Source organism: Chelonia mydas, chromosome 9, assembly GCF_015237465.2.
Source record: "Chelonia mydas isolate rCheMyd1 chromosome 9, rCheMyd1.pri.v2, whole genome shotgun sequence".
NCBI lineage: Eukaryota > Metazoa > Chordata > Testudines > Cheloniidae > Chelonia > Chelonia mydas.
Window position 1 is genome coordinate 19,274,335 of NC_057855.1, and position 14,159 is coordinate 19,288,493.

The 14,159-nt window shown below is 40.4% G+C and overlaps 1 protein-coding gene across 1 annotated transcript in view; it reads left to right on the forward strand.

Annotated features, from left to right (window-relative positions):
• Positions 1 to 14,159, forward strand: part of SI (sucrase-isomaltase) — a 205,953-nt gene that overhangs the window by 105,709 nt on the left and 86,085 nt on the right. The window contains exons 50-58 of the mRNA XM_043522682.1: positions 875 to 1,029; positions 6,111 to 6,279; positions 8,171 to 8,267; positions 8,389 to 8,501; positions 8,611 to 8,736; positions 10,081 to 10,209; positions 10,346 to 10,456; positions 10,900 to 10,962; positions 14,008 to 14,142. Coding sequence (XP_043378617.1) covers positions 875 to 1,029; positions 6,111 to 6,279; positions 8,171 to 8,267; positions 8,389 to 8,501; positions 8,611 to 8,736; positions 10,081 to 10,209; positions 10,346 to 10,456; positions 10,900 to 10,962; positions 14,008 to 14,142 — 1,098 coding nt within the window. The remainder of the gene's footprint in view (positions 1 to 874; positions 1,030 to 6,110; positions 6,280 to 8,170; positions 8,268 to 8,388; positions 8,502 to 8,610; positions 8,737 to 10,080; positions 10,210 to 10,345; positions 10,457 to 10,899; positions 10,963 to 14,007; positions 14,143 to 14,159) is intronic.

The window sequence follows — 14,159 nt, forward strand, 5'->3', positions numbered from 1 at the left end:
CAGACGTAACCAAAATATAAGCAGGTGGTATTGCATTTTCCAAGCACGATGGGAATAACAATAATTGTAAGTACCTTTTAATATTCAGTTAACAGAGCAGGCAAATTGTAATAAACCAATATTATAAGAATGAATTATTAATTATTGTTAATAAAGGTATTCTAATCTCTATAGAGGTCTATCTCTTACACTGCCCTAATACTCTTAGTGAGTAAAGCCTGAAATCTTCAGGTGACAATTAACTGTCATTGATTATTTTAGCAGAAAGTCCTGCTAAAGTGCTTTATCCCACAATCACAAGCTACCTCCCACTTCCCCCAGCCTCCAACTATCCACTACTTAGCAGCCAAAACCTCCAGACTGGTCCCTGACATCGTCTACAATGCAATTATTGAAGGCCAGTGCAGAAATTTTCTGGCATATTGAAAACTAAAAATGTAGAGGCAGCATAAATAAACTGTGACTTTAACATCAAAATAAACAACACAAAGGCTACTGTGCTGGTTGATTGTGTTTTTCATATGTAAATGAAGCAGCCACACATTGCCACAAAATCCAGGAAAAAAAAGCCCCAGAATTTAGGTCCTATTTGTTGTAGAGTACAGGGATCACAACTATAATGTTTGCTGTTACTTTCCCTATGATATTTACTTACATTCTTGAACATGACCACACACAGAAATAATTTTTTATTTCTCTTTGACTAAGGAGAACTTTTATTTATTTTATTTTATTTATTTTATTTTATTTAGTCTCTTTGACTAAGGAAAACTTTTATTTAAAACTACAGTTGCAAGAAGCATCTTATGTATTACACCTTCAAGACTATGTCTTATGTATTACACCTTCAAGACTACTGCCTTTCTTTTCATAGATTTATGATGCCAACAATAAAAGATATGAAGTTCCAGTACCACTATTTCTCCCTAGTACTCCAACAAGTACAGAAGCAGGTCGACTCTATGAAGTGACCATTAAGAACAATCCATTTGGTATCCAGATTAGGCGCAAAAGCACCGGAACAATTATGTAAGTGAAAACTTTGTTTGCTATAGATGACATTTTTATTTTAACTTGTATGTTTGGTGGAAATCCCTAAGTACTGGCTTCGCTGTGGCACCTATAAAGGTAGAATAGCCTAAATGCCTTGAGTACAATCCCATCTGAAACACTAGGTATGTACTCGGGCAGCTAACCTGTCCTGTTGCTGGCATTGCTGCGGCTACACTTGTAGTTTTATCATGCTAGCTTGATGAGAACTAGCACAGGTATGTCTGTCTGAGCCGGAAATCACACCTGAAGCTCCAGGGTAGACATATCCTTAGAGGAAACATTATTACATCAGTGATAACATCCTCAAGAGCTTGCAGAGCAATTAATTCTCACTTAGAACTAAATCGATTGCAAAATATCATACTCATTCTCTAATCAAATTCAGAACAAAAAGAATGTGGTTTACAGATGCTGATTCTGAGCTGATACCTAGCTGAAAAGAGAGGCTATCCCACTGATGTTGGAGCTGTGGCTTAAACAAAATGTAGATAGCTAAACATTCTCCTTTGAGTGATAGCTAAACATTCTCCTTTGAGTGTCCATTTCACTGTAGGCGTCTGTGCACCCAATGCACTTGAGTATGAGACTTCTGCCAGCAGTACCATTAGTCAGTATGTGTGCCCCTGCCCTTCTCGTGCACGGACCCGAGGGTATAAAAGGGACATGACTGCCACCTCCCTCTCAGTTCCTTTGTACCATTTGTGGTGAGAGCTGGAGAGTTCCCTGTCGCTCTTGAGCCTCAGTTAGCCATCTGTAAAAGAGATTTTCTGGTTTTTGCATACTTATAGTTCACTTTGTATAGTTACAGTTTAGTTAGTTAGCTCATGGTTTAAATCCAGGGGATTTTTGCATGGCAAAAGAAGCCAAAACATCTGTGTTCCACATGCACAGCTGACATTGAGAGTTTCAAATGTTGCCTAATTTGTTTAGGAGAGGGACAAGTGGGGAACAAATGTCCTATCTGTTCCTCTTTCCCCACAAGGATGAAGAAACAAAGGAATTCCTGTTTTTAGTTAGTCTTCGTGAAAAGGCACCGTGTCCCTCTTGAGATCCTGCCTCTGACCATGAGAGCAGAGCATTCCTCCACAAGGAGTGCCTCTCCGGGTGCCATGGCTCCAAAGCCTGTTTTGCATGAGAAATGTAGATTTCTAGATCTAAGGTCTAAGAAAGTTTAACAGATTAACCAAGAGAACAAAGAAAAGAATGGTTCCCCTACCATCTGTTATCCCTTCCTTGAAGGTGGGGGATTAGTACATTGCCCTCCGGCTGCAGGATACATCCTTCCTAGCCACAGAAAGTATCTTTAATTCATGGTAGGCAATATGCCTGTCAGCCTAACACATGTCCTGAGGGTGTTTACCAAATGTATGGCAGTAGTGGCAGCTCATCTTCAACATTTAGGCATTCAGATATTTCCTTATTTGGAGGACTGGCAGTGAGGAAAGAGTTTGCTCTCAGGTTGTCCAAGCCATGTTGGTGTGCAGCAGGAAGGGCACAACCAGAGCTACTTATCAATGAAATGGAAAAGGTTCTCAGTCGGAACTGAGTCTCACCGGTTGTCACCAAGTAATCCAGACATTACGCATCTATTAGATTACCTGCTCTATTTGAAATCTTATGGTTTTCTCATGAGTTTTCTAAGGGTGCACTTAGCCTCCATCTCTGTGATACATCCACTGGTAGATGGGGTTTTGTGTCTTTTCGCATCTCTTGATGCCTCAGTTCTTAAAAAAAGGAGGACTTGTGGCACCTTAGAGACGAACAAATTTATTTGAGCATAAGCTTTTGTGAGCTACAGCTCACTTCATCGGATGCATTCAGTGGAGAATACAGTGGGGAGATTTATATACACAGAGAACATGAAACAATGGGTGTTACCGTACACACTGAAACAAGAGTGATCAGGTACGGTGAGCTATTACAAGCAGGAGAGCGGGGGAGGGTGGAGAAACCTTTTGTAGTGATAATCAAGGTGGGCCATTTCCAGCAGTTGACAAGAACCTCTGAGGAACAGAAGAGGGGAGGAATAAACATGGGGAAATAGTTTTACTTTGTGTAATGACCCATCTACTCCCAGTCTTTATTGAAGCCTAAGTTAATTGTGTCCAGTTTGCAAATTAATTCCAATTCAGCAGTCTCTCATTGGAGTCTGTTTTTGAAGTTTTTTTGTTGAAGAATTGCCACTTTTAGGTCTGTAATCGAGTGACCAGAGAGATTGAAGTGTTCTCCGACTGGTTATCCTCAAATAAATTTGTTAGTCTCTAAGGTGCCACAAGTCCTCCTTTTCTTTTTGCGGATACAGACTAACATGGCTGCTACTCTGAAATCAATTCTTAAAAGTCCTCATTTGCATGTGTCCTGCTGTCTCTGATCCACTACATGAATTTAGTTTTGTCCTGTTTGATGGTCCGTCCCTTTGATCTTTTAGCAACAACATCCTTATAATTGATGCTATCAGTGAATATAGTGTTTCTGGTAGCAGTCAGGTACAATCTGCCAAAAGGGTGCCTGAGCTTCAGACACTGTTAGCCAAGCCCCCTTTCAAGACATTTCACAAAGACAAAGTTTCTTTTAGGCCACACCTTGTTTATGTCTGAAGTTCCACCTCAATCAGATCATTCATCTTCCGGTGTTTTTTTTCCAAAGGCTCACTCTGGTAAAGCCAAAGAGAGGCTTCATAGTTTGGACATTCTTTTAGATTATCTCCTATAGAGTTTGTAGGAGTACAGGGCAGGTGGTTAGAGAGCTATTTATATGTCCCTGGATTTCTGACTGCATCAAACTCTGCTATTATTTAGCAAAGATTGCTTTGAGTCCACGGGGTTGGACTAGATCAGTGGTTCTCAAAGCCGGTGTGCCGCTTGTTCAGGGAAAGCCCCTGGCGGACTGGACTGGTTTGTTTACCTGCCGCGTCCACAGGTTCAGCTGATCGCGGCTCCCACTGGCTGCGGTTCGCTGCTTCAGGCCGATGGGGGCTGCGGGAAGTGGTGCGGGCCGAGGGACGTGCTGGCCACCCTTCCCACAGCCCCCATTGGCCTGGAGCGGTGAACTGCCGCCGAAACTGCAGACGCGGCAGGTAAAGAAAGTGGTCCGGCCCACCCGGGGCTTTCCCTGAACAAGCGGCGCACTGGCTTTGAGAACCACTGGTCTAGATGACCTCCTGAGGTCCCTTCCAACCCTGATATTCTATGATTCTATGATTGCTCTCCCTCTGAGGATAATGGCCCATTCCACAAAGGCTCATTCCACTTCCTCAGTCTTCTTGAGTAACATGCCAATAGTGGATATATGCAAGGCAGCAACGTGTTCACTAGTATATATCTCTTCCGGTCACTGGACTATCGCTCAAGCTTTCTGAGACGATGCCAGTATTGGCAAGTCATTGCGGCAGTCTCTTTTCAAGTGATCTGAAGTCCCACCATCTGTAAAGCAGCTGCTAGTGAGTCACCTGCAGTGGAAAGTATTTGTGAACAATCACTTGAAGGAGAAAAAATGGGTACTTACCTATACAGTAACTATTCTTCTTCCAGTTGTGTTGTGCACATATATGTTCCACGACCCTTCCCCGCTACTTAGTGGATTAATTGGACAGTGGTATGAAGGAAGATAGAGGGAGGCAGCGGTCAAGCTCCTTTAAAGCCCTTGGCTCCATGCATGAGGGTTCAGAGAAGAGCCGCATGAATGATTTAAACGATTAGAGAACATACTGTATAGTGATAGACTCAAAGAGCTCAATCTGTTTAGCTTAACAAAGAGAAGGCTAAGGGGTGACTTGATTATAATCTGTACATATCTACATGGGGAAGAAATAGGTAATAATGGGCTGTTCAATCTAGCAAAGAAAGGTATAACACAATTAATGGCTGAGAGCTGAAGCTAGACAAATTCAGACTGGGAAGTAAGGCATGTGGTGGATTCTCCATCATGAACAATTTTTAAACCAAGTTTGCATGGTTCTCTAAACCATATGTTCTAGGCATTATTTTGGGCAAATTCTATGGTCTTTATTATCCAGGAGGTCAGACTAGATTATCACAATGTTTTTTTCTGACTTTGGAATCTTCTGAGTCTATGGAAACTTTTTCTCCTGAGTAGTAGCACAAATTACACAAGAGACCCAAAATTTTCACAATTTGATTTTGGTTTGAAAGTTCAGGTGCTTATCCAAGCCAACAAAACTATCTTCAGTCTTGACTTCACAAATTATTCAACCTTCATCATCAGTCTCTCTAACATCTCTTTTGCTTCCCCACGTCCCATCATTACTAAGCATACAATACACTGGGTTTAAAAACATCACTACAATTGAAATTAATATATAGATTAATTAAAGTTTCCTTCAATTCTAAGAAACTTCTGAATATATATTTAGTGTTCATTTTAACTAAATTCCAGAGTGTATTAAATAATACACAACTTCCTTGCACTCTGACACAGATAGTTTTCTAGCAGATTAAAGAGTCATCCTGCACTTCATTAATAAAAGCAAATACATGGCTAATACACCAAATATTCTCGGTAACTTTCAAAATTTTCAGCCACTGTTATTTGTGTAGCAGCTATCAAATCCCCCCTCATTCTTCTCTTCCGTAGACTAAACAATCCCAGTTCCCTCAGCCTCTCCTCATAACTCATGTGTTCCAGTCCCCAAATCATTTTTGTTGCCCTTCGCTGGACTCTCTCCAATTTCTCCACATCCTTCTTGTAGTGTGGGGCCCAAAACTGGACACAGTACTCCAGATGAGGCCTCACCAATGTCGAATAGAGGGGAACGATCACGTCCCTCGATCTGCTGGCAACACCCCTACTTATACACCCCAAAATGCCATTGGCCTTCTTGGCAACAAGGGCACACTGTTGACTCAGCCAACTTCCTTGCACTATGACACAGACAGTCTTCTAGCAGATTTAAGAGTCATCCTGCACTTCATTCATAAAAGCAAATACATGGCTAATACACCAAATATTCTCTGCAACTTTCAAAATTTTCAGCCACTGTTTTTTGTGTATCTTTCCAGCTCTTTACTGATGAAAGTTGGGTAATTCTTCTCTTTCAGTTGGGATTCTCAGGTACCTGGCTTCACCTTTAGCGACATGTTCATTCAGATTTCTACCCGTCTTCCATCAGAGTATGTCTATGGATTTGGTGAAACTGAACACACTACGTTTCGGCGTGATATGAACTGGAACACCTGGGGAATGTTTACGAAGGACCAGTCCCCTGGTGTAAGTAGAGATGAAGTTTGAATTAGATTCTTTCCTAAGCAGCAATGATGTTCTTGGTACACATGACTTTGAGTTTTTTCCAGGGTGACTGTAGTATATTTTGTTTTAAAACAATGCAGGCAGAAATATTGGTGTATGATATGCCCTGTTCACAGATATCATTATCATTACAAGAAACCAAAACTAAGTTTAGTAACAGTTAAGTTCCTATCAGGTAACTTGGGGTTTGGAAAAAAACTTCTCTTAAAACAGGTTATTCCATTTTGGATTAATTGCACTTTTCTCTGAAGCATCTAATATTTACCACATCTGGAGATGGGATAAAAGGCAATATGGGCCACTGATCCTATCTATGTCATGTCAATTCCTCTGTTTCTGAGGTGTATGTTGTTTTCTACAAGAGCTGAGCAGAATTGGAGAACTATTTTTGGCAGTACTTTTTGCCAATTTTCTCTCATCCTTCCCAAGTTCTGGAAATTTAACTTTTATTAACTTGTCAAGGTTTGATTATTTTGTTGAAGGCCACTTTGTGAAATATACTTCTAGCCTGAAATAGCCTGTGGTTTTAATAGTTCATATAGACATGTCTTGGCAGCCGTTTTATCCACTTTGGAAATTTGGCTTGTGTAGAGAGGACAAGGAGAGGGAGAGCAACCCATAGACAATCACTCTCACACGCCTAGTTAAAATAGAGATATTGGCCTGGTTTCCTGCGATGCTGGATGCTCAGAGCTCTCATTGGCTTTAATGGGAATTGCAGGAGGGTGCCCAGCAATTGTGAAAGCAAGTGAGGTTGGGGCAGAAATGGCGAGGAACATAAGCACAATGGTTCCACCTCCAAGAGTGAGATGGGTTAGTACCAGGTCCTGCAATCCCAACAGCCCCGCACTATGTGGGCCACCCTGAGGCACCAAGATGTCAGCAGCAAGAAGCAGGGAGCAAGGAGAAGGCAATTGTCAGATCTCCCTGTGAGCAGAGCAGGCATTAGCTCAGATGGAACCAGCCTCATATCACTTTAAGGCTGCTCCTATAAATGTGACTAAATGCTGGAGGACTTGGACATAATCCTGGGTGATCTTTTCTGAGTTAAGGGGGTACAAAAATGTCCACTTTCCAAGTTCATAGTCTGGGGCTGCTGCTCAAGGTGGCCCCACTCCCTGTGAAGATGTTGAAGTATGCCCGGGTAGGGCTTCTACCTGCAAACAGAAAGAGAAGTGGGTCTGTCTGGGGCCTCAAATGTAAATAGTAATTTCTATACACATATGTAAAACGACTAAGATTGATCACTAATTCAGCCTGACTTTAGAGACTAACAAATTTATTTGGGCATAAGCTTTCATGGGCTAGAACCCACTTCATCAGATGTATGAAGTAAAAGATATAGGAGCAGGTATAAATACATGAAAGGAGGTGGGTTGCTTTACCAAGTGTTAGGTCAGTCTAGCAAGATCAATCTATTAACAGCAGGATACCAAGGGAGGAGAAATAACTTTTGAAGTTATTCCATGGGCCACTCTCTTTCCACTTCATTGGTTTTCTAGTTGTAAACTGCTGAGCTGTCATTGTTAAAAATGTGTGATAGGAAAATACATGGGTGGGTCATGTTATAGACTGTTACATGTTTCTCTCCTTTATATGCTTCTTCATCAGTCTAATGATGATATATCTTGCTGTCTTCTACCTACATAGCTGTACTCTCCTGACCTTTACAATTACACCTTTACAGTACGAGAAAAGTTCTTAAAAATTTAAAATGTGGGAAAGGTATTTTATGAGAGTGGATTTATCAGTAGTCATTTAGGAATATTAGACCGTTTACTTGCCAGTAGAATGTTCACAAATATGTTCACCTCCAAAGTGAAACCATAACTTCTTTTTCTTGTTTTTGCAGTACAAATTGAATTCCTATGGTTTACATCCCTTTTACATGGGCCTGGAAAATGATGGAAATGCCCATGGAGTCCTCTTGCTTAACAGCAATGCAATGGGTAAAAAAAAAAAAAATTACAATTTTTTTAATTCCTGAAGTGTTTTCATACATTGTGTCCATTTCCTTAAGAGTGGATTATCTAAACATTCACTTTCTGCTTTCACTTTCTGGGTTTTCAGATGTCATATTCCAGCCAACTCCTGCTCTGACATATCGCACTATCGGAGGAATTCTGGACTTTTACATGGTGTTGGGCCCAACGCCAGAGCTTGTTGTTCAGGAATACACTGCAGTAGGATTGATTATGTTAAAAGTTATACAATTAATTGTATTTTTGTCCTGTTTTCCATATCACCATGATTAAATAATGTTTTCTTCCCCCCCTATTTTACTGTTGTTAGCTGATTGGACGACCGGTCATGCCACCATACTGGGCTTTGGGATTCCAGTTGTGCCGTTATGGATACAAAAACGACACAGAAGTCTCTGACCTGTACGAGGCAATGAAAGCAGCTCGGATGCCTTATGTATGTTGATTACAGTTATAATTAGTGATGTTATTTGAATTCTCTAATCACAGATTTGTTCTCTTGGGAAAAAGAAATGAGAAATCATTATGCCCTCTTCACAGATATCATTATCATTAGCCCAAACAAAAACTAAATTTAATCCTAACAGGACCAACTCTTGCTGTTCAACCTGGAAAGAATGAAAGTCAGAGATTATGGGGAAAGTCTGTATCATTCCTTGTCATTTTCCCATCACCTACAACAGTGTTGATAAGGTTGTCCAACATACCATAAGGCGTTTGCTTCCATCTCCTAGAGATTCTGAAGAGCAACACATTCTCTAACTTTATCCATTATTGTGCCCTCATGCAGAACCTTAATAGTAGCCTCATATTCCCTGTATCCGTGCATCTGGCTCTCAGAATACATTCATTTGGAAAATTATTCTTCCTTAACATTGCTGAGATCATTGTTAAGGTTTCGTGTAAGAGCAGAAATTGGATGAAGTCCACAGTAGGTCATATCCCATTACGGGCCCCCATTTGTAATGATACCCCTTTTCAAGTAGTCTGCAAGGATGGAACCCACGTCTCTGGATCTAAAAGCATGAGCCTCTACTTTTTGAATTAAAGGACCAAGCACATTATCTTAGAGAAAGTAGCAAACTCATAAACCTCTATATGTGGTCACTAGCGGATGCATCTTTTTTTAAAAAAGCCATTGTGTGTTCTTAACTCAATTTACACTCTGTTGGTGGCCAGTGGTTTACTTCCACCTAATGTGTGGAAACTACAAACTGCAGAGCTTCCTGTAGCTGGGGTAGAAATCTGGTGGTGGGTCTTGTTATTGTCTGCACTATGAGTTTATGTAGTATTAGTTAACTTGAATTAAATAACCTGAGTTAAGAACACATCATATTGTCCAAGAGAAGACAAGGCCTAGAGTCAGATAAGTAGCTACTGATGTTAGCATGGGTTATACACTTCTTTGGGGCAGGGAAGTTTATCCCAAATGTTAGAGAGCTACAGCAGTTCATCTCCATTTATGTATAGCCCCCACTCGTAACAATAACCCCAGTCAGTTTATTTACAGGGTTGAATTCTTGACATCAGGAGCTAACAGCACAAACTACTGCTTAAGTTAAAGGACCATAAAATTTTTCCACCGTGTCTAAAATGACAATTCTGGCACTACTGTTGCACCATACCATTTTGTTTTCAAGGCATTCTCCCTGCATGATAGAAAGCCCCGATTTATATATCTCTTTATTTAAAGTTAATCCAATCTTTCTAAAGTTCATTACGCCTTTGACTTCTAAAATAATTTCTAACCTTTTCTGTGTCTTGTTTTCACTTATTGCAGGATGTACAATATACAGACATTGATTACATGAACCGGAAGTTAGACTTTACTCTCAGCCCAAGCTTTGCAGGACTTCCTGCTCTGATTAATCGAATAAAAGATGAAGGAATGAGATTCATCATTATTCTGGTCAGTAGATTGGTACTTTTTTCTTTACCTAGTATACTTATAGATTGTGAAATACCATAATTCACTTAATGAATTAAATAATGTACATATTTGTTCCTTAAAATAACTGTAAATCTGGATTCTCTCTGTATTTTAGGACCCACCCATATCAGGCAATGAAACAAATGATTATCTAGCATTCACAAGAGGTGTGCAGGATGATGTCTTCATCAAATGGCCTAACAGCACTGAGATTGTCTGGGCAAAGGTACTGTTGTGAGAACTAGTTTAAAAATGAGGAGTGGATTTCAAAGGCAAAAATGACTGTTCTGAGTAAATTGCAATTTTTTTTTTTTAAATTGAGGACTATCTTATGTGGAGTCCTCGAGCTTTGCCTGCCACCCCTCTTGTTAAGTGTGTCTGTGCTACCTATGGGAGAGGTAATAGTGAGATGATTTAGACTGTAGTGCTATCACTATAACAATGATATTCAGCTGTATCCCTTTTTTTCTTAGGGGAGGGGTGTGCATGTTCATGGAAGGAATTTATTTTGTACAGTGCTAAATGTACGTACACTGCAAAACATGTAATATCTTCTTTGCAGTTTTGTGTGCACTCTGACCTGCAAAGAAAGCTGTAGTATGTCTCAGAAACTACATAAAAATCAATTCAGTGTAGCTTAATTTCTTTTCTTCCCTGCTTTCTCTTTAGGTTTGGCCAGAATATCCTAATGTCGTAGTTAATGATTCTGCAGATTTAGAAACACAGATCCAGGTATGTACGCTTTACACTTCTACCAATGTTCCCTTAAGCCCCCTCTCTCACAGTCTCTCCACCTCAACCTGCTCTACTTTCCTTCCTTCCTTCCTTCCTTCCTTCCTTCCTTCCTTCCTTCCTTTCTGTGAATGATCTCCCTTTCTCTGGTTTTCCAGTTCGCTAATCACCCCTGGCACACCCCCACACCACAGATTTTCTTTTAATAGGGGAAAAAACCATGGAACTAAAATGACATTTCAAAAAGTCCCTCTGCTTGTGTGTTATATTGCTTCCACCCTTTTTCTTATGGACTTAAACTGTAAGATCTTCAGGGCGGGGGCTGTCTAGCACTCTGTATAGTACTGATGAGACCATGTTCCCAGTTGGTCTGTAAGGCTGTAAAACAAACTGTAAATAATAAATAATAGTTGTTATTAAATGTACTTTATATACTAGTCATCCTACACCTACACTTTGTATAATAAAAAAGAGTTGGATAGTGAAATCTTACAACATTGGGAGTGTTGAACAGCCGTAGGATTGTTAATGAGCACTATTCCTAATCACACACACTGTTGGCTATTAAATGCCCCAGCCATTCATATGATGTAATCCCTAGTGTTCCTCACACTCCATTCATTTAGATTTTGGTTCCCCCTAATTGTACTGGTGCTGGATAGAATCCTATGGAAACACAGGGTAAAATCCTGGCTCCATTGAAATCAGTGGCTTAGGATATGTTTGCACTAGAGCTAGGAGATGTAATTTCCAGATTCATAGAATCATAGAATATCAGGGTTGGAAGGAACCTTAGGAGATCATCTAGTCCAACCCCCTGCTCAAAGCAGGACCAATCCCCAGTTTTTTGCCCCAGATCCCTAAATGGCCCCCTCAAGGATTGAATTCACAACCCTGGGTTTATCAGGCAAATGCTCAAACCACTGAGCTATCCCCCCCACCCCCTTTAGATTAAGTACACATAGACTAAAAATAGAAGTGTAGCCACATCAGCACACGCACTAGGAGGAGCTAGCAGCCTACGTACATCCCTAGGTATCTGATGGGATCATACTCTGTTCTGCTAGGTTCTTCTGCAGCTTTCAGCATGGTAGCTCTGCTTCTATTTTTATCACACTAACTCGGTCAGAGCTACTGTTGTTCTGTCTACCCAAGCTGGAAATTGTACCTTCTACTCCAATGAACACACAGCCATCGAGACAGCATTTCACCTTCTATCCCTATTACCTGATAGCAATCCCACAGATACAAGCTGTTCAAACCTGGCCTATGAGTGTGGCCAGGCACCAGCAAGAAACATAAGACATCCTTTACATGGAGTCTTGAGCAGCCTCAATTCCCCCTGAAGCCAGTATATGGAATCAGGCCCTAAAGCTGTCTAGGGCCTTCGACATCTGCCTTTTTTGTGATAGGTTATGAGTAGTACTGGTTTACAAGTCAGTACTGCATTAAGAATTGAGGCCTGTGAGAAGTGAATGGTTCATCCTCTTCTTAAGAAGAATAATGTTGACATGACTTAAGAACATAGGAGCTGGCATACTGGGTCAGAATGACATCAGCACGTATCAGAACTTCAGGGGAAGTGTACAGAACAAAGCAAAAAAGTACTTCCTCCTGTTTGTATTAAAACTGTTGCCTCTTAATTTCCTTTGGTGACCCTTGGTGTTTGCATTGTGCGAAAGTGTAAATAAAACTTCACTTTTTCTACACTATTTATGACTGTGTAGACCTCTATCATATCTCCCTTTGTCTTGTCTCTTTTAAGCTGAATAATCACAGTCTTTTTTCTCTCTCTCCTTGTATGGAAGCCATTCCATACCCTTGGTCATCTTTGTTGCCCTTCTCTGAACCTTTTCCACTTCCACTATGTCTTTTTATTTTCCCCCTGATGAGGCGACCAGAATTGGACACAGTATTCAAGGTATCAGTGTACCATAGATTTATTTAGTGGCATTGTGTATGCATAGTTGGGATTATTTTTTCCAGTGTGCATTACTTTCCATAGTTGAGTTTCATCTGCCATTTTGTTGTCCAGTCACCCAATTTTGTGAGATCCTTTTTTAACTCCCCAGTCTCCTTTGGACTTAGCTGTCTTGAATAATTCTCTATTGTCTGAAAACTTTGCCATTTCACAGTTATTGGTCCATGAGACGACCTTCTCTCTTATCCCAGGACTATTTAGTTTGCTTAAAAGCCTTTGGTGAGGGACCTCGTCAAAGGCTTTTTGAAAATCCAAGTACACTATATCGACTGGATCACCGTTATCCACAGGCTTGTTGAGCCCCTTTAAGAATTCTAATGGAACGGTGAGGCATGGCTTACTTTTACAAAAGACTCTTCCCCCCAGAATTATCTTTATCCAGATTTGTTGCCCCAAAAGAATAGCTTTATTTTGGGTATCTCCCCCACCTCCTCTGCAGTGAAAAGTGATGCAAATAGTTCATTTAGTTTCTCTGCAATGGCCTGATCTTCCTTGAGTGATCCCTTAACATCTTTGTCATCTAATGGCCCCACTGCCTGAATGGCAGGCTTCCTGCTTCTGATGTGCTTACAAAAAATCTTACTGTTAGTTTTTACATCTTGAAGAAGTTGCTTCTCAAATTCTTTCTTGGTTTGCCTTATGATACTCTCACAATAAACTTGCCAGAGTTTGTTCTCCTTTCTATTTTCCTCTCTTGAATTTGACTTTCAAATGTTAAAGGATGCCTTTTTGACTCTAATGGCCTCCCTGTCTCTGCTGTTTAGCCAGGTGGCATTCTTTTGGTGCTCTTACTCTCTCTTTTTTATTTGGATTATGCATTTAGTCTGATACTCTATTTACCTGAGACTACTTTAGTCTGAGACATGTTAACTTGAACAGTTAACAAAGAATACGAGTTTTAGGATTGCGTTTCATACCACTGTAGGCGCATATTAACAATAGATGTCTGTAGTTTAACTGCAATCTTAGTCAGTGGTTTAATTTGATTAGGTTGTTAAATCAGTTGAATACATTGATAGCCAACACCTGTGTCTCTTTTCACATATTGTATGTTACTATTTTAGCTCTACAGAGCGTATGCAGCTTTCCCAGATTTCTTCCGCAATTCTACAGCACAGTGGTGGCAAAAAGAAATAGTAGAATTCCACACTAATCCAGCTAATCCAGAGAAGAGTGTAAAATTTGATGGCCTGTGGACTGTAAGTGCATGCCTTAT